This window comes from Anarhichas minor, unplaced genomic scaffold (genome assembly GCF_050575085.1).
Source record: "Anarhichas minor isolate MPS153535 unplaced genomic scaffold, ASM5057508v1 ptg000074l, whole genome shotgun sequence".
Classification (NCBI taxonomy): domain Eukaryota; kingdom Metazoa; phylum Chordata; class Actinopteri; order Perciformes; family Anarhichadidae; genus Anarhichas; species Anarhichas minor.
Window position 1 is genome coordinate 8,569,565 of NW_027466520.1, and position 26,786 is coordinate 8,596,350.

The 26,786-nt window shown below is 44.2% G+C and overlaps 1 protein-coding gene across 5 annotated transcripts in view; it reads right to left on the reverse strand.

The window, feature by feature from the left end:
- Nucleotides 1-26,786, reverse strand: part of stau2 (staufen double-stranded RNA binding protein 2) — a 76,791-nt gene that overhangs the window by 27,200 nt on the left and 22,805 nt on the right. For all 5 annotated transcript variants that reach the window (XM_076080139.1, XM_076080140.1, XM_076080137.1 and 2 more), the window contains 6 exons: nucleotides 24,849-24,956; nucleotides 19,158-19,370; nucleotides 18,553-18,690; nucleotides 15,337-15,465; nucleotides 13,170-13,227; nucleotides 6,814-7,175 (listed from right to left, as the gene is read on the reverse strand). In XM_076080139.1, the coding sequence (XP_075936254.1) occupies nucleotides 6,814-7,175; nucleotides 13,170-13,227; nucleotides 15,337-15,465; nucleotides 18,553-18,690; nucleotides 19,158-19,370; nucleotides 24,849-24,956 (1,008 nt within the window). The remainder of the gene's footprint in view (nucleotides 1-6,813; nucleotides 7,176-13,169; nucleotides 13,228-15,336; nucleotides 15,466-18,552; nucleotides 18,691-19,157; nucleotides 19,371-24,848; nucleotides 24,957-26,786) is intronic.

Consider the following 26,786-nt stretch of genomic DNA (forward strand, 5'->3'; position numbering starts at 1 on the left):
CCGTCATTGTCGGTGAGAAGCAATTAGGGGTCCAAGTCGAGCCACTTCAGTGTGGACATCAGGGGTCAAGAGTGTTTAAAGAACGCTGTTAATATACGTTTCACTTCTCCTAATGGCAGGCGGGTTCAGGACAAACAAAGCTGCCACTCTAGAATCTTTGAGAGCCCCTTTGCCTGAATGGCAGAGAGAAGCCTTAAGACAATGAGATGGAGTGAGTTTGAAGGACGCTACTTCACTATCGAGAACTTCGTGGAACAGCTTTTCTAGAGAAATACATCTTAAAAACAAATGCGCAGAATGACCAAAAAAGAGAAACGAGAAAGACGATCCACGCATTAAATAAGAAATAAGCTACTTTTAGCCACCATAGCTTAGCTTAGCATAACGAATGGAAACAGGGGGAGACAGCTAGCCTGGGTTTGTTCAAAGAACAATGAAAAAATCCTCCTACCAGCAGCTCTAAAACTCAGTAATTAGCATGTTACATCTTGTTTGTTTAATCTGTACAAAAATGAAGGGTAAAAAAATCATGTTTCTATGTTTCTGTGAGGCTGCTAAGCTCGGCTGATGTTTTTTGTTGTGGTTATCTCTGGACAGAGCAAGGCTAGCTGTTTCTACAGCGACTATTGTGCAGATGATGAAGAACATGGTTAACACGCGTGCTGATCTCCGCATGCTGGGACCGGACTGGCACACAGCCGATAGCACTGCCTAGTGTCGAGAATTAAATGTAATATGATCAATTCTATCGAAACACAGAGAGCAAACGCACGTTTAAAAAATAAAAAGATTATGCTGCATATTCAAATTTGCAATATGCTGTGCTGGCACTTGAGGGTATTTGATTTACAGGTTTGCAAATGGGCTTGATTGTGGTGTAAAAACATCATCACTCTGTATTTTGCCAAACACACACAGCCACACGCACCGACACGCACACAGGGCCACCATGGAAGCAGAGAGACTGTGCGCCGAGCCAGCGCAGCATTAACGGTCTGATTTATACCACAGACAAAACTTGTTTTCGAAGATCGCTCTTCACACAAATATGCCGCGGAGCACAGCTGGAAGCCATCACCCTGCCGCAGAAATCAAACATGGTGGGATTAGCCATCCCGAAATGTATTTTCTAACACAAATCCCAGAGTAAACAGAGAGCAGAGGAATGAGACGATGACAAAGAGGTTGGAAACAAACTGTTAAGTCTTTGAACGTTTGTACCAGATCAGGCGTTTGATGTTGATACAGAGAGATGGGAGTCAGCAATGGAGATCAGGAGAGGGAGGGAGGAAAAAAGGGGGAGCGTAGTAAGTGCCGGGCAGGGTACAAGGTGTAGTCGCCACCATTTGAAGTGGTTTCTTCGACACAGCCAAAGAAGGAAGCGAAGAGAGGGAAGAGCAAACAACGTGAAAGTGTGAGGAATCCTGGGAACTGCACTGAATGGATATCAACATCAGCCACCCGCCAAGGATAGTGTTTTCATTAACGCGGGATTTCCAACATGGAAGTTCTGATTCCAGCACGGCCCTCTCCCCCGTCTCTCCTAATCCATCTCCCCAACTAAAGCCCGTCGCTGGCTAGATAGCATCACTCAGCTGATCGCTATCTCTGTGGGGTTATTGAGTTTGGGATTTAGCAGGTGGACAGAACCGATCGGTACAGGAGATCCCGGCAAACCCTTCCAGACACAACATGGAATGTTATAGTACAGTGTGGGAATATTTGATCGCCGTATGCAGGAGGATATTAACAATGTCTGAAACGGTCCAATATCCTGCGTCACTAAGAGTTAAAGTAGGAATGATTGATTGATTTCTGTATTTACAAAAAACAGGTTCCTCATAGTTATCTAGCCAAAATAAAATCAAGATAAATCCCTGACGTCTTTGTGTACACTTCACATAAAGTTCTGCTCGAAACTAATTCTTTATGAGACAATGGATTAAGTTTTTTTTCGGTACTTTCCACAGTGCGAGAGTGATTTGAGACTCTGCACACATCACGTTCACACCAATGACACAACCTAAACTATCAAGTTACGCTTTATGCAAGTCATCAAAAACACTACAGGCTGCTTAAAATATCTGCTACAATACACAAAGTGGTTCTGTCACATTTTCCATTCGCACAACCAAAAACACCACCTCAGGAGGGGTGTAATTCATATTTCGTGCTGAAAAAAGGTGCTACTTTAACGGTACATGCCAGTTCCTTAGGAATATGGTTTACTGCGTTATTCACAGCAAAAATAATGAGATCTCTGCTTCCTGCTCTGTGTCATATTGTGTTTATGCACCTTCATGATGCCTCTAATCTATACACAGTACAACCAAATGGTGACGACATACAGTTTAAATGTCAAGTCGACTGGTCTTCACATTGGACATGATTGAAAGGACTACGAAACCTTTGAAAGATGAAATACCACTTTAATTCATCAGCATTAAAACATATTGATTCTCAATTCTATACACTGGGGCCTTACTTGGTCAGGTACGACCAGTTAGTTGGTTAACGTTAGCTAATGTTAGCTTCATGGAAATATAAGAGAGGTTGGCGTAAACTGAATATTTTCCGTCATGGACTGAATTTGTTTTAACAATGACTAAAAAGGTCTGGAGCGCCTCTATGACCTCTACGGGCCACAGCGATGCTTCAGAAGGAGCGCATGCTGCGGAATTTACCCGGAGAAGCGAGCGCTTGCAGGATCAGAGTATCCCATGTTCATCTTTTCTATTTTCCAACGGGGTTCTTGGTCAAGATGGCAGCGTAAAAGCTTCACACAAGCACCACAGAAATACACAAAACAACTTAAAAAAGGGAAAAAGTTCAGATAAAAGAGACAACAGAATTATTACAAACGTCAAAGAGCTGTTATCCAGTGCCAGAAAATAAAGTACATTCAGTGCTCAAATATCCTTAATCTTGCTTAATGCTTAATTTATGCTTATAAATGAATCTAGTTTAAACGTCTCTGTAGATGGTGCAGGTTCTGGGAATGGCGAACTCAATTTGTCCGCATGATCAGAGGTCGCAGCTACTGATTATATACAAGTAAACAATCACATCCGGCTGCACACATGTGTCTCTCTAATGTCTCAGTATTGGTACAAAAAGCAGCTCGTCATGAGTGAGAGACACACACACACACACACAGGTCTTTCATCCACACTTCCTTTTTCTCTCTCTCTCTCTCTCTCTCTCTGCCCCTTTCACTCCTCTCTTCTTTATTAACTAGCTTAACCACTAAATAAGACCACTGCCAGTCCACATTCAGACATGGATAAACAGAGACAGTGGCTCTGACGAACACTCTAGCCTTCCAAGAACCCAAGCAGGTTTTTGGAAATGCACTGAATGAGAAAAGACCAGAAGGCACGATGGAGAATATCTGCTCAGAAGCAGTATATGTGCTCTTAATGCAGGTGTGTATCATTAGCTTTCCATCAATCATTGGACTTCTATATGAAAAATCTTCGGCCCACTTTAAAGGGAGGTAACAGTTAATAATCTAATGCCGTGGCAGTTTGTGATGACTCCATTAAGTAATGTGATGGCAGAGTGAATGGGCAGCTGGTGACTGCAATGCCGGGGTCAAACCCCTCGACTTCCTTGAACTACACTAACGGCAAATATGCCGTTTCCCTGCATGGTACGGCACGGCTCTACTCGACTCGCATTGGAAACGTTCTTTTTTTGGTTTTCCATTTAAAATAGGAGATAGGAGCTTTTATTGGTATCACCTCGGTGGAGGTTCCAAGCGAGCTGAGCGGATACTGAAAAGTACTGATTGAGCAGAAAGAATCATCACCATCGCGACACTGGACATCCTGCAGAAACACGCCATTATTAAATATCCAAGCGGCCATCGGCTAAGAATCCCAGCTACACTGACAAAAGCACCTGGTACCAAAGTTGAGTTGAGTCGAGGCGAACAATGCAGTGGAAAGCCACTAGAGAGAGAGAGAGTAGATTTGTGAAAGCAAAAGGGGAGAAATAAGAAGAGAGGAAGTGATTTTGATGGAGGTGCAACACATAACAATCATTAACCAACAAAAGCAGAGAGAGAGGGAAATACAGGGACAAAGAGAAAGAGGGAGAATCTGTTACGTGGCTCTTACTCAGTGCTTCATCCGTGGTCCATGTGTTGTCTATTACCTCCTGCTTCTTTGTTTCTGCCCTACTTCCAGCGCACATACCAACCGTGCCAACAACACGCCAGCCAAATTAATAGGAAATACACACACACACACACACACACACACACACACAAACACACTGGAGTGAGTGCCAGCATCCTTGCTCCAAGCTGGCGTGAGTACAACACACTGTTGCTTATCCAGTCAGAGCTTCCACCAGAGGCTATTTTCCAATCAAATCAAAAGAAGGGCTTAGCAGGTAGGCCCGGGTCTTTGTCTGCGGAGCTGGATGGATGAAACAGACACTATGAGAATGTCCTCGGTGCTTTCTTAGTTGCTTTAATCCAGTGTTGGGCGGTCACTGTAATCCGCTCACTTGGATAACATAATTACATTACAAAAACAAAGTTACTAATCAATCAAGGAGATTATTATCAAAAGGACATCAAAAACAATAATCTTGCGCTGGTTTGTTGTGTGGTCGAGGGGAAGCCGACACGACACAAAGCGGTTCATAACGTGTCCAGTGGAAAAGCAGGCAAGTGCACTTTTTGGCAAAAACATTAAAAAAAGAAATCTGTGGTGGTTTAGCCCACAAAAACACATAAGAATACATAAGCCTTAGAGTCTGTCTAACATGGCTTTGTAGGCAACCAGAGGTTCTCATTACAAACCCACATGATATGAAACATCCCCTCAACAGAACACATATTGTCTGCATGTCTCAATTACAGCCTCAACTCTTCGCTTAACAAACACACACACGCACATGGAAATATGCAAAAACAATAAAAATGTGTGCATTTATTTAATTAGACCGATGCAGGCAAAGATGCTTCGACAATAGATGTACTTAAATTGATCCAAAGTGGGACATAGTTTGAGCAGTATGAGAACGACAAGGACTTAATCTTCACACACAGGCTTAGCCCAACTCCTCAATTTCCACTAAACAGAACCTGCTGTGTGCGTATGTGTGTGTGTGTGTGCGTGCATATGTACAAGTGTATTTGGGCTTGGCCAGGCAGCAGAGCTCTCTCTCTCAGGTTACACACACACAGGAAGGCTCAGAGCAATAACAAAGGCCTTTCAAAGGAACCCTCAGCAGGTTAAGATAAAATGTTTTCGCTCAAACTGATAAAAAGCATCTGCAGCTTAAATGAACAGGCGCTGGTATCGGTGGCATGGTATGCACCGCAGATTGGCCGGCACTGATTAAAACAGACTGTCTCTCTTTAAAACACACACACACACACACACACACACACACACACACACACACACACACACACACACACACACACACACACACACACACACACACACACACACACACACACACACACACACACACACACACACACACACACACACACACACACACACACACACACACACACACACACACACACACACACACACACACACACACACACACACAGAGTGCCAACAGCAAGTGTGTGTGTGTGTGTCCAGTCTGGTAATGACAGAAGCACCTGTGAGGTTTAGTTCCAGCTCTAAATCCATAGCCTGCCAATAATGTCCACTGTAGGAAACAGAAAACGGATAGTGTGTTATTGAGCAGTTCTACACTCCGCTGTTCCAGTTGGAGCACCGCTCTCTTCTTCATCCACCTCAAATCAGCTGTAACTGCTACATGAATGTTTGTTTGTGTAGAGTGCATGTGCATCGGTTGAGAAAGCCTGTCTTATGAGGGTTTTAAGTGGTGTGTGTGTGTGTGTGTGTAACTTTTCTTCTTCATAACCACACAGGTTGACCAAGATCACACTCTTATTTACAGAAAAGGCCCAGACGGAACAGAATCAGGGAAGGAAAGTGTGTGTGTGTGTGGTCATATTTATGCGTGGTCATGCTAACATCTGTGCTGTCACATCAGCATGTGTGCATATTGTGCGACTGTAGCACAGGATAACTGCAGCTTTTTACCAAGTCTAAATTATGACTTTTGTGATCTAATTTATGGCAGTTAAAATGAAATACAAGCCTCCATTCCACACGTGGAATAAATGTGAAATTGGAAACAATTGCATGCCTATCAGCACGGAGGCCTTCTTGATGGGGCTTTTAGCCAGAAAACACAAAACACCAACACAGTGCAATGTGCTACAAAAGGAAAACACAAGTATGGTCTCACTTCCCTAATTGTGGTCATCATTTCTGATGACCACATCATTTCTGATGAGTTTTTGTGAGACATATTATTGGGCTTTTTAGGTTTTAGGGAAAATAAGGTCTCATATTTAATGAGACAAATGTTAAAATCATCATCTAGTAACATTGATAACAAAATGAGATGAATCAGGAAATGTCCGATTCAGCTCCCCAGTCGATTGATCAATCACATCGTATTAGTGTAGGTTACACATTTAGAAATCAATTTCTGGGGGGAAACCCTGTGTAAGTAATTTTGGTCAAATTTGAACCAAGAAGTCAGTTTGTAAATTGTGATGATTGTTTACCGCTCACCTTTGTTTTCACTTCCAAATAAGCCTAATATGAACTTTGTTGTAGCTCTGTTCCTGTGTTTCCAGATGTCAGCAATTAAAAGCAATTAAACGCTAAAGTAAGACTCAGAATACTGTATACATTTTAGACCTTTTTTCTTGAACTACAGACACCCTGGAAGTAGCGCGTCCGCCTTCTCGCGTCTCACCTGGAAGCCCTGGATGCGAGCCAGGTAGTCCAGCTGCTGTGCAGGCTGCACCGAGACGCCGCAGGGCAGGGCCGAGTTCTTCCCCTTCATTGGCAGGGAGGCGTCGGCTGTGGGCGACTGACCATTGAGAAGCAGCTCCCTGGCCATGGTAGCGGTCGGGCTGGGTGAGGGGCCCGAGCCGCTGTAGTACGGAGGGTGTCCTGGGGGCAGCGGGGCAGAGCAGGGCACCATGTCTTTGGAAGTCATGTAGTTGACGGAGCCGCCGCCGTTGCTGCCAGGGACCGGAGCGTTGCCCCCTTGCTTCCTGCTGGCCTCCATCTCCTGGTAGACGTCGGGGCTGAGGTGGAGCAGACCCTTCTGGGCTGGAGGGATCAAGAGAGTGGGGAGGACGGAGGGATGGAGATTGAGATAATGGGGAGAGAAAAGAGGAACAAAATAAGGGTTGGATAAATGGATAAATGGACAGAAATGATGAGAGTAGAAGAGCAGATAGAGACGGAATGGGTAGATATAGTGTTTAAGAATCGATGAGGTCACATGGTTTATAAAGGAGGGACAATGATAGGAGATTGGGGGACAGACAAGAGAGAAAAATGGTTATTATGGCTCTCATTATTAACCGTTGAAATGATTTGCACACACATTCCCCTGTCAGTCACTACCAGACAATGCCAGGATGGATGTGTGTGTGTGTGTGTGTGTGTGTATATGTGCTGGCTCCGAAACTGACATTCCCTCACCGAACGTAGATGACAGTTTCATGTGGTTTGGCAGTTCCGAGCACTATCAAAGTGTCTTCTGGGAAAGACACACACACACACACACAGCCTCTTTCTCTCTCGCTCTCAAACACAAACACACAGACACAAACGGAGCATCCACCAATATCAACAGAGCGACTATGACTTCATCATTGATGGGAAACAGCGCTGTCAGCTAACCGGCATCCTGCTTCACTTAAGACGGCTCTTCAAACGCCGATCCAGCAGAACTCGGAAGCTGGTTCGGTCTCAGATCAAGGTTCTTGTGAGAATATTTTGGTGGCTCCGGGGGGGAAACGTACCGAGCTATTTTCATCCGAGAGGCCAAGGCACCACTGACGAGCACCGCTTTAATAGGACGCACCTCGATCCAGATATGGTTCTATCCAGGTGAGCACAGCGGCGATCCAAGACTATGTTCTGATTTAAGATAATACGAATCTCATTCAGTTGTGTTGGCTTCCTTGCACTCGGACGTCACTGTCTGACAGGTGGAAGGAGGAAACACACCAACACGTTGTGGCTGCGGTGACAGTGAGATGAAGGAATATGAGATGTGAAAGAAGAAGAAGAAGAAGAGGAGATCTGAAGGGAGGCGAAGGATAAAAGAGAAGGATGAGCTGCGAGCCAGTAGAGATGGAGGCGGAGGTCGGGATGAATGGATGTGAAAACCACGCGGAGCCTCCGAAGCCCAGCCAAGGTCACCAGAGACAGGAAGACCAGCTGTGTGTGTGTGTGTGTGTGCGTGCGTACATCCATGTGTGCTTGTTTGTGCGTACGGGTCTAGCAGCTGGGAGAAAGCGCTGGAGTGAGCGCATGACTGACGGGCCACTTCCTGTTTGAGTTAACATTACCATCACAGATGCACACACACATACAAAGAAAGAGAGTTTTGCGCACTTGTAGCTTACTCTCGTCTAAGGTTTCTTAGACCACGCAAACAGGATTCCCCATTAGGACCAATGAAGTTCGCTTTCCTTTCCAGAGGAGCAGAAAAGCTGAAGAAAACAGCAATGAAGTCCAGGACTTATTACTCATACTACAACAAACTGGCCCACGCCAGCAAATGACACAACTGTTAGGATTTTTCTCCCCCCCCCTCCCAATCCTGATGACAACTTTAATTAGAATTTACGCAAGTAAACCTCGCAGGCCTGCACATTCTGAATGTTTCACAAAAAATGAAAGGTGTTAGCCAACATGACATCAGCTGTGGACAAAGAAAATTGTGTATTCTTTTTTTTTGGGAGGGGTGGGGGGTTTGTTGGGAAGGGGCAGTGAATGTAAGCCATGTGAGTGTGTGTGATTGTCTGCCTGAGTGTGCGTGGGCGTGCCTGTGAGGATGTTTGCATGTTTGCATGTGATTGAGTGCTTGAGGCCGGTGTCTGATGGCGAGCAAGAGCGTGAGAGCAAAGAGTGAGACAAAGGAAGAGAGAGACAGTCAGAGGGAGAATAAGTGAGAGTGACTGAGTGTGTTTGTGCGTGAGTACGCTGGGTAGAGATTGTGAAACTGTGTGTACATGAGAGAGCAGGGGAGAAGCACAGTGAGACGGAGAAGTTTTGGGGGAATGAAACAGTACGGGAGAGTGCGTTTGTGGTGCTGGTTCCAGGCAGCATTGGAGGGGTCCCACCCAGACTCGACGTCCGGTGGGCCAGGGGAGAGCTGGAGGGAAGCCAGAGCCAAGCATGAGACTGATCGAAAACAGATAGGGCCAGAGCCCGCCGCTATAAATCACCACGGCGGAGCAAGACCTTCACATAGTTCACTCACACACACACACACACACACACACACACACACACACACAGCAGGAAATGAAATGTGGCAACTCGAGTGAAAAGCCCTGCTGCAATACCCATGGGAATAGAAGGGAGAAAAATCACTCTCTTCTAACTTCTTTTTTTTTTTTTACACTCCCTTCCTGTCTCTAAGCCACCCTGTTCGTTACAGCACTGCATCCCTCAGATCACTCAAGGCAAAGGACCCTTTACACAATGCAGCCACGTTCTTTATGTGGAGCACAGCTGGTCGATGACGGCTGTGTAGGGAACAGTCCGTATGTTAGCTCAGGTACAACCAACCTCTATGATACAAGTAACCCATTTTCTTGAGGTAAATATACCACACCATTATAAACCTATATACTTTCATCATATCACACCCATTTGTTATACTGTTTATGGCTGATGTAACTGATTCTTTATTCTAGTTTTTAGTGTTACTGGCGGAGTCCGCCTTTCCCGTGCAGGATTTAAATCGCATACCCAAAACAGAAGACAACTGGATGTCAGACTCCAAGATGGCACCCATTAAATTCTCTTGTTACGAGAGAACAAGCTAAATAATATCCTGCTCTCTTAATAAGTTGCTCTTTTTACAGTGCCTTGCATAAGTGTTCACACCGTATTTCGTTGCATTACAACCTGAAATTAAAATTGATTTGTATTTATGTAATGGACCTACACATAAGAATTGGTGAAGTGACAGAAAAAAACAAAATCAAATTAAAAAAACAAAAAAAAAAATCAGAAGTGTGCTATACTGAATCTGTAACCACACCCGACAATGATGTCACAGTGTACTGGCCCGCCCCCGAAGTACACTTTAGTCTACTGCAGCAAGATGAAATCAGCAAAAACAAGATTGTCACCTATTTTAACTTTAACGTCCCTGTAAAATTCCATTTGATAGTGAAAAGGAGCTTAGCCGTGAAACCGCTCTTGTAATTTAAACACTTGTAAAGTTTATCAAGAGCTGACAAACAATGTCCTGCCATTTGTTTTCTCTAAAATCACACTGAAGCACAAATAACAAATTATCACTGTTTATCACATAAAATAAATGTTACAATCATTCTGATGCCAGAGCTTATTTTTACGGTGCACGCTGCAATTCTGCAAAACTGATTGAGTTCTTCCCACTTATATTCAATAAAGTGCATCGTCAATCAAAACCACGGACAAACCCGAAACATAGACAAAACTGAGACCAGCTGCATCTGTTTGAATGAGCTGTAAATGGTGTTTATGCAATAAACATTATTCAGTCATTAGTGTCGTGTGAGTGTTGTGCGGTTTGGGCAACTTTAAAGAGATAATTAGCAGATAGTTACGCCTCATGCTGAGTCTGAGATAAACTATGAGTGGGAATGGCACGGGGACCACAGACACGCTCCAAACCAACAATAGGAATAATCACCAAATAAGGAAGACTTTGTTTCCCACGGGGCTCTGCTCTGGAGGTATTGGGCAATGCTCAGGCTCTGGGCTACCATAGAAACCACAACCTTCACAATAGTTTATCCAAGAAAACAACCATTTATCTATAAACACAATTTCGATGATATATCTTTCAGAGAATTGGACTGAATTACACATGTGAGTGCTATAAAAGTTGTGGCAGGAGCTCAGTTCTCATCTGGATTGTGTAAATCCGAGTCTGGAGCAGCAATGGGCGAACACAAGAGGACGGAGTCTTACCAATCTGCTTTGTGCATTTCAACACGACAAAGCTGCAATCTCACATTCATTCCCCTCTCTAGGCTGCAGCTGGATGCCCCGTGTCAGAGCGCTGCCAGAAGCCTTCATCGGACCCGCGTGACGACAGCACATTCAAATCTAATAATAATATGTTTGTTTTCCACTCTGCTGCTCCACATCTCACACGCTGCTCATTTGTCCCCCCGAAACTGCTCTGTCTCAAGCTGTTGACATTTACTTCGCTGGCATCCAGGGTGAAGCTCCACACATGGCATCACAACAAATCAAGCTCAGATATTCCAATGCACGTTGATCTGCTTTAGCAACACCACGACTATGAATTCCTTGCATAGCTTATTAAACCTGTGATGAATATTAACCTACTGAACAGCCACACCATGTGGTATAAATGGGAAAAATAACATTGTTGCCAGACTGTGGAGACCAGGAAAACAACTGAAAACAGAATGTGAAGTCCTGAAATGGCGTTTGACTTTGGTGAGGGGAAGACTTTTTCATTGTTTTTTATTTTGATTGCAGACAAGACGGCCAACTTCACAGATACAGCTGAGAGACACCAGCTGCTTCCTACAAAATTGCATTTTTATGCTTTTCAGAGAAGGGTCACCGCTCTACGAATAAAAAACGCCCCTTAAGGCCGTCGCATTCCCATAAAAACTCATACATAAATAGTCATAAAACTATTTAGTATTAGTCTATCGTTAAATATGTCCCAAATGTCTCTGCATATGTTTCATAACCGGTTTCATCCATGACATAGACAGACAAACAGAGACTTAGCTGCACGTTAACATGCAGTTGAATAAACAGGTTATTGTCAGTGAACTGCAGTACGCAGAATCTCATATGATATAACAGCATTTGTCAGTAATGAAAGAGGTCTGTAAGCAGCTCTTTGAGGCTACACTAAGGCACAGCGGTGCTTTGAGCTACATGCTAAGGTCAGCAGTATTAAATGCTCACAGTGATGATGTAAACATGCTGGTCTTCAGCAGGTATCATACAAACCATGTTTGTCATTGTCATTTAGCCTGATAGCATGCTAACATTTGCTAATTAGCACTCTGCACAAAGCACAGTTAAGGGCAATGGGAAGTATTTGGTAATAAACTAAAGTACTGGACAAATTGGAATTGTGACCTGGTGATGGCGCTAGATGAAAAGTCACGGGATTACCAGTGTTACATGGGTCATCCTGAGGGGGACATGAACGTCTGTACCAAATGTCATGGGAATCCATTGAATAGTTGTCAACATGTTTTCACTAAAACCCCCAAAAAAACAACCTCATGATGGAGCTGGGGAATGTCAAGGGATCACCAAAGGATTCATCCTCTGGGGACCACAAACGCCTGCAGAAAGGTCCGTTGCAATCCAACTAATAGCTCACCAGACACACTTTAAAATGATTTAATATGTTGAAGAGAGCTCCCTCTAACACCATATATCATGAACTGCAAACTGCATCAACAAAGATGAAAATGATACATGTAAGGCAAAAATGTAAAGCATTATATATATATATATATATATATAATGCTTTACAGTGTGTATCATTATACTATATTAGTAAATGATTAACATGAGCGTCCTTTGTTGCATTGTTTGTAATGATTGAGTTACTTCAAAGCTCCTGTGCTTTCTTATGAGGTCTGCATCTTATTTTGTCTACAGCTGGTATGTGGTATATCCTCATATCATCATACAGCCTGCCTCAACGTTTTGTGTCAGTGTGTGCAGGATTGTGGGTATGTGTGTGTGTGTGTGCATATGTGCTCCAGGGTGCTTGTGTGTTAATCCTGAGTGAAAGGCTAGTTTTTTTTCTGCACTGGACGGCAGTGGGGGGACTCCCCGGAGGGCCTCAGTGTGCCTGCCCTGTAAGCCTGCGTGAATGAGCCTGAATTCGCAGGCTCCCCACGAGGACGCACGGCCGATTAAGCTGACAGTCAGAGGCCCATTGACCAGTCACAGAGATTAAACGCCGGGCCATCTCGTCGGCTAAAACAACCTGCGGGATTGAGGGAGGGATGGAGAGCGGGAGAGGAGGAGGAGAAGGAAATGGATGGAGACACAGGGAGACGTGCGGACACTCACTGTTACTCGTCGCTTCGGTAAATGACGCCTTTTGTCCGTTCCAGCCTTTGTTGTCCATCTGTAGTGATTGGGAGAGAAAAGGAGAAGGAGGGAGGTAAGAGAGATGTAAATTCTTGAACAGACAGCTTCTTCACGCATGTCAGACGAGTTCCTTCCTACTGTTTGGGCCACAAAGAGACGAGCGCTCAGAGGAGTGGATGCTTAAGAACCTAGTGTCTGTCTAGGCCAGCTACTTAATTGGGGGGGTTTTCAGTGTTTAGTATTTAAAAAAGGTCCCTCGTCAGTGTTTTATTTCTGCTGTGGTATGCGCATTGCCTCCACAAACACAAACACACACGTGTGTGTGAGAAACAGAAAAACATAATTTCTGATGTGCGTGAGAGCTGAGGAGCTGACACGGTTGTAAACAAATGCACCACCTCCCCCCCCCCTTTAATACCCCTCCCAAGTCTCGTCACACTTCTGCACAGATCACCCACAATCCCACGGTGGGAATGTAGTGCAACAGAGGCCCCCAAAAAAGGAAGGGGAGGCAAGGGAGGACAGAGAAAGAGAGAGATCTAAAGAGAGACACCCTATCCTACAAAACAGGAGCTTGGCAAACACGGTTCAATCATTCCATAGAGCTCTGGGTTGTCTGAGGATCTAATGAGAAGTAGGCCGTCCAACTCATTCTGATAGAGATGTTTTCGGAGTTGTCAGGCTAATGCACATGCCGTGTATCAGCCACTAACTCCATTCTGTCTAAATATTCTGCCTCGAGTGTAACCAGAAAGGGCTCACCTCTTGCCAGGAATTAGATTAAACAGTGAGACTCAATGGCCTGCTTTTCTCCAACCTCAGACATGAAAACATAGTAGTTTCTAGGGCTAACACATTAAAACATGCAATGATACAAACAGAAATTCAATACCCCGTGTGCAACATTTGACATTTCCTCGTCGCCGCATGCAACTGGTGCGTGTTCAGTGTGCAGATTTAGACGTGTGTCAAAGAAAAATGGCAGCGCTTGAATGTTTAGTATGAGGATGAAGGATGAATATTGACTGCGAACTGCATGGATCTTTGGAGAAAATGAGACAACTTCACAGAGATTAGAGCAAGTGTCATCCTTTAGCTATATGGTATGGCTGTCTGAATATGCACATATCTAACTAATGAGCTGTCTGGGGAACGATAAATATTTACAGAGCGGATAGCGATGAATATTTACAAGAGCGCCCGGTTATGTAACCTCATCTCTATCTTAATCTGCTCTCTTGAGCTTAGAAAACCAACGAGGTGAATAGAGATGATGCTGATCAATGGTTGCTTGCAAAACACACAGTCGGTTCAGGGGAGCTGAGCAGGTTGCATAATAGGTTGACCATGTCAGCTGCACTGGGGACTCGTGATAAATCGGAGAATCGGCGGAGTCTCAGGGTGTTTTGATATTCTGCACGGTGCTGTACAGATGCGATAGCGTGTGGACGAAATAGGATGGGTGCATTTCTTTATGTAATCCGTCAGCTAGTTTGACTGACATTTTTAACCGGTAAATCGAAAACATTAACGGATTAATCAATAATGTATATGTGAAATATTCTAATGGAACTTACAATTGTTAAAGGGAAACGTTGCTGATTTTCAGTCAGCTTTTGCATCATTACATGTGGGTAGAATATGCAAATTAACCATGTTTAACTTCCCTCCATGATGCTAGCACCCAGAGCTTCCCGCTCATTTTCCAGCAAAGGTCCCCTGGGTGACGCATTGTGCCGGCTCTAGGGTATTGTTTAAACGATTGATTGTACTTCCGCTTTTTTTTTTTTGTTCGAACAACAGCCGGAGGGGGGGAGTCATAAATTCTTCCCTTGAATGTCTACCCACATTGTAAGGATACAAACCTGGTTTTCAAATAATGAATTGTTAATTGTTGCACGTTTAGTTTATCACTCTGTCGTCCCCTTAAATAGATAATGAAAATAACTGTAAGCTGCTCTCCTATGATCACTTAAGCCCCTGAGTAGAGCAGTGACAGCACACTGTTTAAAACTTGGGATAAACTATCTACACTTACAGTAATCAGGCACTTGAATAAATGAGCAGAGCGGGACACGTGTATATAAACTGGCCATCAAACATAAAAGACGTCGTGAGCAGAGGAGAAGATGAGTGGGGTTAGCACCTCGGTGGGGCTCTGAGAGACTGTGGAGGCCTTGTATCCCAGCTGCAGGAGCATCGCCTCGGCTGCGTTCCGCTTGGCCACCTTCTTGTTGGGTCCTGTTCCTGTGGCCACCTCGTTATTCACCTTCGCCTGCAGACACATGCACAGAAACACACACACAGGTACATACACATGAGCTAGACATCCAGAATTAAATATCATGGCCGTGCAGATACACACTGTGACAGTGAATCACTGAATGACTTGCTAAAACAGTAATAAATGTGGAAGAAAATGTCTTTTCTCAGGACTTTCTTCTTCCTGTCGCACTTTCATTCACTTTCGGGCCTCGCTCACTGGGGCCGAGTCAGCCGAGCAATTTACATCACGCATAAAAAATGCTCCGAGTGAAGTGTTTGTTTTTCAGTGGTCCTAAAACATGAAATCTGTCCACGCAGAATGTAAGCAGAGAAATATCAGACGTCGTTATGTTACGCAAACAGACAATTACACTTGTACAAATAACATTGTGGGAGCCAAAGCCTGTGAACAGCCAGACTTCAGTGCACTCACTCAAAAGTGTTCCGACATGCTCACTGAGTGCTCGCCTGAATGCATCAAGTAGGACACAGCATACGAGGAGGAAAGCTGACAAAAAAGATCCCCAAATTGCTAAAACAAACACAATCGCTCTTTTAAGAAATCCTATAAAGATGATCACACACTCAAAAGGCTTCCGACACTAGTTTTTTTGTAACTAGTGATGGGTTCAGGAAAAGAAGATGAAACAATGTGGAAATTTTAGAAGAGCGAGTGGACCGCACAAAAGGAACAACGCACACACTCGCGGGGCCTAATGTGTGTATCAAAGAGGCACGGAGAATAGGTCCGAGGCTGAATTACTGCCCGACGCTAAGAGAAGCTCTGTTCTTCTTATGAAAGAGGAGGATTACGGAAAAAAAAGAGAGACAAAAGAGCGAGAGTTTGACTGAGAGAGACGGACACAGAAAGACAAACAGGAAGAGGGAGACAAAGAGAGCTGCAGTTCAAATGTTGCGCATAAATTAAAAACGGACTACGCCAGCGTTGCCAGTTCTTGTTTTTTTTCTCATACTCGAAACAGACTTGTTGACTGGGGTTGTAGATACACACAGATTGTAGCAACAACAACGGAAGGACAAGAAACCGACTAGCAGAGTATTCACCGAGACCGCAACTCGGTGTTTCCCCAACCAAATCTAAATCTTCACCACTTGTTACTGTCTTTCCCTTGTTTGCCGTCTCTGCAGACAAACACTGTAACGTGGTTTAGAAATAATCCTGACAGATCCAATACGTTGGCATGTACAGTCAGTAATAGATCCACTGAAACAGTAACATGGTTCACAGTACGCCGGGGGGGGAGCAGCTCATTAGAGAATGAATGAAATCAAAATGAAATAGAAAAATCGAATTACACGTTCTGTTTTTTGAGTGATCATTAATGTCTGCAGGATGTTTTTCAAAATATCTTCTTCATTTAGACACTATGCATGTGAGTGTACTAGAGAGATGTAAACGGTAAGTAGATCAAATACAGACAGATAGTGCCAGTTTCTATTCAAAACAAGGCAGATCTAATTTAAGACTAACCAAGAGCAATGAGCCTGTGTCGTAATAATGCAGCTTGTTTTTAAATGCATGGCCTCAAGTAATTAAAGTAACTCTGAATAGAGTAGCTGTGGTTCCTGATGGGATTCCTTCATCCGTGCAAAAAGCCCCTGCTCGGTTTACTAGATTAGTGATGAACAGCAAATCATCCATAACTTAGTTAAGGGTTAAAGGTTGTTGCTGCAGCAGGAGCATGACATTCGATTCTGTTAATGAATGCTGGCTCCTCACTACACAAACCACACAGAGTGCTGCAGGAACGAGCCCTGAGACCAGGAAATGAGTTCGCCTTTCTGTACTTCTGGTGCCCTCGTCTCAAAGTCAGTTGATTGTTTTTTTTGGGGGGGGGGTTAACACAAGCTCAATATATTTTAATAATTTAATTTAAAGATATAAAATATGTCAGTAAATATACTCTCTCTCACTGCCTTTGCAGCCTTGTTGAATATACTCGCGGTCATGCGATTGTGATGTAGTTCGTTTATGGCCTTGTATTAGCTTTTTGCTTCGGCCGATGATCATAAAATCATAGAATTTTAAGTGAATTTGTGAAGATTAGCTTGCTGAACACAACGTGAAGGTATCTTGTGTTTGCCACGGAGCTTATTTTCTGCAATAATCCAAAGTCCAATGCAAAAATCCCATTGGGTTAGCCTAGGAATAAAGGTCATCCCTGCAGCGCTCCATTCTATATATTTCTGCGGTACAGAAGACAGTCTTTGTGCTTTTTTGTTACAGCTTGAAATGTCAATTTAATAGCATAAAACAGTTGTCTGCTTCCCTGAAGAAAACAAGGCTATAAAGATGGATGTTCATCTATTCTGAGCTTTATATGCATAGCTGTAAAAATAACGAATATCAAACAGAACTTTTCAAGAGGGAGAGGGGAGTGAGAGAAAAAGGGAGTGAGAGGGAGGACAGGGAGGTTCCAATTCAATTATAAATCATGTTGTACATGCTAAATGGTACCAGAGCTAAAAGTCACTGTCAGGCTTTCATAAGTAGTGTAACTTTGGTGGCTTTACGCACTAAGTGGAGACAATTTCATCTTAAAATCTGTGTTGCTCGGACACGAAGCATTAATGTTACACTTCATCCCAACATTTCTTTTCATTTCCTTTAAGGGAATTAAAAATCAATGACACTGGGGGCTAAGTGGCTGCTCACGATCTTTGTTATATTTGTGTACAACGCTGATAATTGGGGAGAAATTACAAAACAATTCTGTAGAAAAAGAGACGACATATATATCGGAAAACAGAAAGGAAAGGTCACATTTTTGGAACTTAATAGAACAAAACAGTCCAGAAATTAAATATTTTTTTTCTCAGGACACCAGAAATGGAAGCAGGGTTAAGGGCCGACTACACGCATGACAGAAATAAGAGACTAGATCATAGGACAAAACATAGAAACTTGTGTTTTAATGTAAAGAGGTTATACAACTGCTGCTACTGACAGAGAGACTGACAGAGACTGCCTGAATTCCTCCAGGGAAGCGGGTTTCTTGTAGCAGCATACATAGAATAAGAAATGTGACAAACCTGAGACAAATAAAGAGAATATGAAAGCAAAACCCTCGTTTACCTGCATGATGAACTCCCGGCGTCGGGGCATCCCCCTTTCAGAGAGCAGCAGGTACTCTGGCTCCTTCTCCTTCTTGGCCTGCTGGATCTGGGCCAGACGGCTGATCGGGTTCATGCCCTGGCCATAGTCTGGTCCCGTCTGCGAGGAAAAGGAGGAGACACGGGATGATCAATCCCAGTCATCACAATTATTCAGGGGTGGGCGTAATGGGCATTTTCCAGGTGGGCCAACACAACTGTCTTGTTTTCTTTTTTGTCCGACGGCTCATGAAACAGGTCGATCGGCCCATTGTGTGTTTTGTCTTAATTGACACTGGGCTGACCCAATCACAACTTTAAACCCCTCCCTCTAAAAGACTGCCAAAACGGGTAAGACCAAACGCAAGGGAGGCGTGGGGAAATTATGGGCCGAAAAAAGACATTTTAGCGACTTGCTGCTCAGAGTAAACCGAGTCAAACTGAGACCGGCAGCGTCTCCCCCGTCTCCTCTCATGCTGTGTGCACGCAGGCAGGAGTGGTAACTATGGTTACGGGCATCGGCAGGTCATTTTGTCCAGATGCCTCGAGATGAAATCATCGCGTGTCTGTACACAGAGGCCGCAGTACCTTGAGGATGGTCTTGGTGCGTTTCTTGTAGTGCGTCTTGGGTTTCTCCACGATGGGGATGAAGGGCAGCTTCTTCAGGTCCTGCAGGATGGACAGGGCGGCGCGCTTCTTGGACAACTTCTTGCTGTTGCCCTCGCCCTCGGCAGAGAACTCCCCCACGCTAACGCGGGTCAGGAAGCTTTTCATGTGCGGGGGGCCGCTCTCCTTCAACACCTTGGGGGGGGGGGGGGGGGGGGGGTAGGAATAGGGCAGGAACAGGTGGGAGATGAGTATGTCAATGAAACTTACACATAAGTTTGTTATATACCAGGTCTGTCACAAGATGTTTAATGGAATCCTGATAAAAAAACTTTTTTAAATTGTGCATGATATGTATGAAGGAGTGTGTGCAGCGCACTCTGCTACACCAGGTGGTCCAAAACATCTGTTCTCAATGGTCACAATGCTACCCGCCCATGTGCGCGCGCATCTCACACACACACACACACACACACACACACACACACACACACACACACACACACACACACACACACACACACACACACACACACACACACACACACACACACACACACACACACACACACACACACACACACACACGAAGAGGAACGTGTTCCTAGACGACAGTCTCTGGTGATGAGGGCTCAGTTTCCTTCCTCTAGCCTCTGGTCACCTGGGAGACCTAAAACAAACACCGGCTGGCGTTAGGTCATGCTTCTGCAATCACATCCACTTCCTGTGAAGTCCAAGTGTGAGAGTGTGTGTGTGTGCAGCAGGTGGGGTAATCCCAATCTGATTTAGGAAAACACACTGGAGGAAGAACTGTGTTTCACACACTGACAGTCTAGCAGTACATGATCGGCTTACGTGGACACCTTTTGGATTCATAGCTCTCCGTCTGTCGCTCTCCCTCAAGCTGTAGCTGCCGTGTGTAAATGTCTATTCGGACTTTCTCAAAACTCTTCCTCCCTCCTTCCTGCTCTCCTTTATTTGAGCTCAATTTGCGGTGCAGACAGCACAAATTGGAGCAATCAAATGCAATCTAGAAACCGTTCATTTGAACCTAGTGACCGATAAAACTGATTAAACTGATAAGCGGAACCGTGAGCATTCCTCGAATGCTTCACACATCAACACAGACTAATACCAGACGTTGAGGAGAACAAAGAATAACGTGTGCATACCCTCTTCTTCTCTACATTTCTCTAAGAAATTACAAGTCTGGCGCATTAAAACCAAACAAAGAATGGTGAAGCCCAAATAGTTATTAAAGCTTCAGAAATTGATAAAACCCCGCCCATAACATTGACAAAACACTCATACGCCTATTACTGCAAAAACATATGATGTACATGAAGTAGTTAAAGTAATTTACTTGCTGTGTAATTTAATTTTGACTTTATTAAATACAGGCTAAAAAAAAAAGGTGATGTTTAGGTTTCCTCATCCTAACTATTCCTACTGAGGTAACTGAAGGACATTCTCGTAAACAGGGCCGACTCTGGCCCCCGTGTTTGCCGTCAATGTACCTGTTAGCCTCTCAGCATTCCTGCACAGTTTAACTACACAGTAGGGATGTGTGGTTGTGGAGCACTAGCTGTCCAAGCTAACATCCAAACTCACTCCCGCCCAGGGGACCTGCTCTGGTCTTGCTCGTCACCAGAAAGAGGAAATGCAACATGGCAGCTTCTTGTACGTTAAGACATGCAATGGGACGGGACACATCCAAGTTCTAAACTTTTTTCCTTCAATCGCTGGTGTTGATGATGGATCACTGGCCCTGGTCAGCTGAGATTATGTCACGCTGTTGAAGTGAATGATGAGATGTGCAGGACGATTTTATAGCTGCACTCAATCACTCTTTCAAGCTTCCTCTGTCTCGTGGTCCATCCCACAAATAATCACATTCGCATCCTGGTGGGTGTGCGGCTAAGAGGATTTGAACGTTCCTGGTTTTACACTTTTGGTGTGTGTACCGATTTAACAAATGAGTTGCAGAGTGTTAATAGGTGACCTTTAGAGGTGCTGGCAAGCGATCGAGCAGACGTTACAGAGTCCGTGCTCTTTGGGTTTAGGACTTTTAAGCCGTCTGCTTATCCAAAAAAAAGTGAAGGACAAGTGTTGCACTGATAAGATAAGTCACTTGTGCTGTCTAAAAGTGAAAACATGCAGTTCCCCAACAAGAAGCAGAAGAAGAAATGTGGCCTGTGTGTGTATACGGTGCAGTCGACAAAGAGCATGAGACAAAGTGTGTATCTGTGCACACATGTCACACACACTCTTGGCCCCTGATGCCGGCAGACGAGCTGCAGTCAGTCTCCTGGCAGACGACACGGGATCTGCGCCACACCGATGGGATTTCAGCACTTCTATTCATTTACACGCACGCCCCCACACACACACACACACACGAGCAAACAAACACACCCGTCCACCACCTAATCACAAGGATCAGGTTGTACACAGGAAACACTTGGTAATTCAATGTTGATTTTCTTTTTTTCCCCCCTCAATCCCCTTCTCTTCTTGTCGCTTCATCTCATCTTTTCTCTAACACGGGGCGACTTTTCCGTCGGCTTCTCATACAGACATCGATACCCCGAGCAGTCTGAGGATCCGTGCATGTGAGACTTCAGGTACTCTGGAAGAGGAGGCTGTGGGAGCAGGGTAGGACAATGGTGGGGACTGGTAGAGGGAAGAAAGGCTCTTTTGTGACGAGCGGGTGGATGGACAAGCCCCGAGGGAAGCCGCTTCTTGTAAGATGGGTGGTTCTTGGCCAGGGCCCGCTTCTCTTGTGTCGAAGATCCAACACACAAGCTGTGATTTATAGATTGGTTCCTCTTTGATGCTGACATCTGTTTGATATTGCCTGACGGGGGGATTAAATGAGCCAACTGGCTCTCGGAGCGGCGGCGACCCTCATCGTTGCGGAGGGATGGGGAAAGCAGACACTCGCTAGCGGTGACTCACGGGTAATTTCATGCCCCAGTGAGGGCAGGGGATGAGATGATGTGAAAACATGGCGTCCACATGAGAGATGACCGTTACGGTTCTGTGTAGGATGCATGAATGTGTAACCGTGCGTGCAGGAGTGTACCATTTATTCTCAGCGCATCAAAGCCGACACGGTAAAGGGGATGTGACATGGCAGGGAAAGAGACGAGGCCAAACTTTGTCTAATGAGTTATAATGTAATGGACCCAATGGGCAAAAAAAAGAAAGACCATAGAGGCATGTGTAATTTACACTTGGTCTCCAGCCACAGCGTATGCATGCAACATGCTGATTAACCAGGCTTATGAGGGGGAGAGAAAGGTACGGGACGCCAGCAGAGGGAGAGGATAATTGCCTCGCAGCAGCCCGGCCTTCGGACAGTTTAGGTTGACTCGGCACGGGAAAACAAATGGAGCCTGACTGACGTGCAGGAATGGAGAACAAAAAGATAATCAACAGTTACCAACAAGACTACCCTTGAGGAACCAAAACTGTTAGTCGGGCATGTTTCTGGTACTTTAAATCACGCGTTTATAGCCCAGATGAGGCTGTTGACGGAGATATGGATAAATGGTTCAAATGAAGACAAAGTGGAGGGAAGTTACTGATTCACTGCTCGTCACACAGCAGTAATGAAGAGTCTCCCGGCCTGACAGTGAGCAGAACAGAGACCGTTTGGAGAAATGTGGCTGTGGTCTGCTTTTAAAAACCGCCGCTGTCAGCGTCCAATTTGGAGGGACTGAAAATGAAAGTTAAGTAATTGCTCACAGTGGAAGACATGACAGATAATAAATCACATCAATCCAGATTTAGCTGGCTGGAATTATTAATAGTAGTTCCAGGAAGGTCATGTCATGCTCTGATGAGCAAAAGCGTGTTTTTGAGGGGGGAGAGAGAGAGGGGGCAGCTTTGCAGATAATTATTCCCGATGTTGTGTAAACTCGTATTAGCAAGCAAAAGTCAACAGAGTGAGAAGAGTCTCCCTCCCTCCCTTCCATCCCTGTCTCTCCATTTCCTCTCACCCCAGTGCGCCTCTCCCCCTAGCCTCAACAGGCAACCACCCTCTGTGTGATTTTTGGGAGTGATGGAAGGAGGTGGAAGGCAGGGATTCTGTGGAGGAAGGGAGGGGGCACACAGAGTAAACTGAGCCTCCCTTGTTTTTTTGGCAACTTGCAGAGTGCAGCAGAAGAAGAGAGGGCGACCGGGGAGGGAATATTGGATGAGTCAGCTGAGATACGCTGAAAGCCAAAGAGAACAGACACTGCAGGGTCGTTTAAGGACAAACCAGACTTCCTTGTGGATTTAGAAAAGTTGGGAACAATAACGCCAATGGTTAGAAAAGCGGTGGTAGGATTCTCTGTGATGGCAAAACTAAAAACACCCGAGCAATGCGGGTCGACCCTCGTCTTATCCAGCGGAACGTGCTAGCGGCAGCTCGGACACAGCTGCGAATAAGAGTACGCCATCAGCAAACCGAGGCAGACGCCGCTTAAGATTCATTTCCTCTCACGGTCGCTACATGCTGGGTGTTAAACCCACGAAGAATGTACTGACGTGAAAAGGAAAATCCCAAATACCATTTTCAACAAACACGGAGGTTTTAATATTAATATCACACACACACACTTTCCTGCAGCTGTTCGCCTCAACTTTGCGAAACTTTTAAGAAATATATACACGCATTAGGAAAAAGAGCAGGGGTGCTCTTCCACAAGCAGTTAGTTCAGACAGATTAGATTCAATCATACTGTGATTCTCTAAACTGTGTGGGTCCCAAAAGCCCAAATTTGTCGGTGTCGGAAAGAAAAAAGTAATGTTAGACGTTTAAAAAAAATTATAATTGCAGGGTTCATATTCAACTTCTTTCATTTCCTAATACCTTCATACCTTTCCTGGGTTCAGCAATACAGACTTATATTGGTTATGATGTGTAGGCGAGAGCTGTTCAAGCGCACAAAATGTAATTTTGAATTCTAGTCCAAATCCAGAGGTGCACATGTCATTTTGAATTTGTGAAAACTAATGCACAAGATAAGATTGATGCCATAAAAAACAAATGTCTTAGGTGTGAATATCAAACAGAGGTGTGAGATACATTTTGGTCACCATATAAAAATAGTTTTTTGCTGAAAATGTGTCAAAGACCTTACTTAGACCTTAGGAACATTGGATGTTAAATACTGGTTAGAAATGAACTGATAAATATAAGCCCGTCTAATTTAACACACAAGGCTGACTACTAAAGGAATTAATCTTACAGTAGCGAATGATCGACACTCATCTCCACCGTTGAGTCACCTTAAAATACAAAATACATTGGGACCAAGTCACTAGAACCGATGTCCTACATCAGCCCAGAAACACTTTGAACTCGACACCATAAGAATTTCCACAAGCGTTCTCAGACAGTGAGCCACCTCTGTGCACATATTTGGTTTTACTCTTTTTAAGACCTCACTGATGGGAAAATCAAGCAAAACCTGGAAAACATGCATGTCTTTGCGCAGTTGTCGTTTCCTTATCATTAGGGTTGAGCATCATCAGTGCGACTCCTTCAGATTCCAGTGAGTTCTTTCGTTTTGGTCATACTTACTGTACATCGTGACTACTCATGCATTCTGTGTGGCCTCTTATCCTCATAACAATGGCATCACGTGGGCCGTATTTGTCCTTTTTTTTTTTTTTTCTCACCTCAAAGTTGACAGATAAGTTCCTCTTCAGGGCAATTTCGTAGACCAGGCTGATCTCTGATTTGCTAGCGTCGGTGCCTTCCTCAGACTCCCCTTTTTCCTCTGGGCTCTGGAAGAGAAGGGAAAATATCAGAGGGGAAAATGGTTAAGGGGAACACACTGACTGTTGCTAAACTAAAGCCACTTTTAGGTTATAGGTTTCCAAAGGTCTATTGTTCAGTAAAAACTAGTTTAAGTAATATATTATCTATAATTAATGAACTGTTCAGTATGTCCAGAACTCAACATTTCAAAGCTTTTTTCGGTTCACCGGGCTCACATAACTAGCGTCACTGATATGGTGAACTTAAAATAGAAACCAAAGCTGGAAGAGCAGCTCACATCATTTATAACCCTGCTTGGAAGCCTTTATAATCTCCCACCAAATTAGAGCAAGAACGAAAAAGGAAAAGAGGATTAGATCACAAATAAATGTGGATAGCGTTCAGGCTACTACATGCTAGGTAACATTATGTCTGAGAGAAAAGCCACATTTAAAGATGTAACTCATTTGGAATGGCATCATCTGAAGTGGATATTGGGCTTGAACAGACTTAGGTGCAAGGTGTTCCCCCAAAAGCAATAAAGAAATCCCATTAGAGTTATATGAAACAAATATGAAACCATATTCAGTCGTAGTAAACTTAAAGTGCTGAACACCTGCTATAATGTTCCTTCATGTTGTTAAGTTGGCGCAATGATCGGATATTGTCTTTTGTTTGATTTTTTTTTACTTTGAAAGCACTTTTTTCAAATAAATGGAAAATATTTCTTTACTTCTTCTGATTTTATGTACCAGAAAATACCAGACTGTGACCCCCAAAACTGTGGCACATATCACATCGAGGGTTACACTGCTGCACACATACAGAGTGGAAGTCTGCCAAGCTGCTGCAACGAGAAGCTGCCTGTTTTCTGGCTATGATCCTTATCTGATATCAGATGGAGAACTCAGTATCCTGGTGGTCCTCTGTCTGCACAGGAAGGCCTCTTAAAGGGGGGGGGGGGGGGCATTAAATATGATATTTTTATGTTATTAACTCTCTGTTCTTCATAGCAAAATAATTATTTATTTACATCAAGAATGGTATCGCCCTGTAAGAAGAACAAAGGCTCAATTTAGTGTTTTCATCAGGCGTGATGAAATGGCTGATCCACTAGAAATAAATCATTTTAAGCTCCACACAGATCCGACATTTTCTAAATCCAAAACAAATCCGCTGCCCATGAAACTATGAAGTAATTCTGGACTTAATGCCAGAGGACTCCGGTTGTTTAAATATGGATAAGCCAGACTCTACAAGAATGACGGCTGCATTCACCTCTGAATAAAAGCGCCATTGGTCCCTTCCACTAATAAAGAAATGTAGTTCACGCGACAGAGATGATATCTTAAGCCGTACAACGAGGGGGCTTTTCGGTGGCAATTGTCTATGGGAATGCAGAGTGCTGTCTCGATCTTTATCTCCTCATGTCCAGCTCTTTGTCTGATTACGTATGAATGTCTGCCGTCTTTCCCTTTGGGCTTCTTCCTTTTCGCCTGCCTCATTGTGCGATCCGATATGACGCATGATTCATACTGTGAGATCTCTTGGATTTCATAGAAAACAGTCACGTGGTACAATGCACCTACCGCACCGGGCGAGAGACCTCACATGGACGAGAGGCGCGTGATCGCCTGCTTTGTTTTGTGTGTGCGTGTGTGTGTGCTCAGACTCACATGTTCTGCATCCTGTAACGTATGCATATTTCTTTTCATAGAAATTCTAATATGTATTCATGGTTTTCATGGTTACATATCCCCCCCCCCCCTGACACTTTTTCAAGCGTTCTTAATGTGTGCGAATAATAATGTGAATCCCCTCTCAGGGCTGCACTTAACAAGCCACCGGGTGTGAAG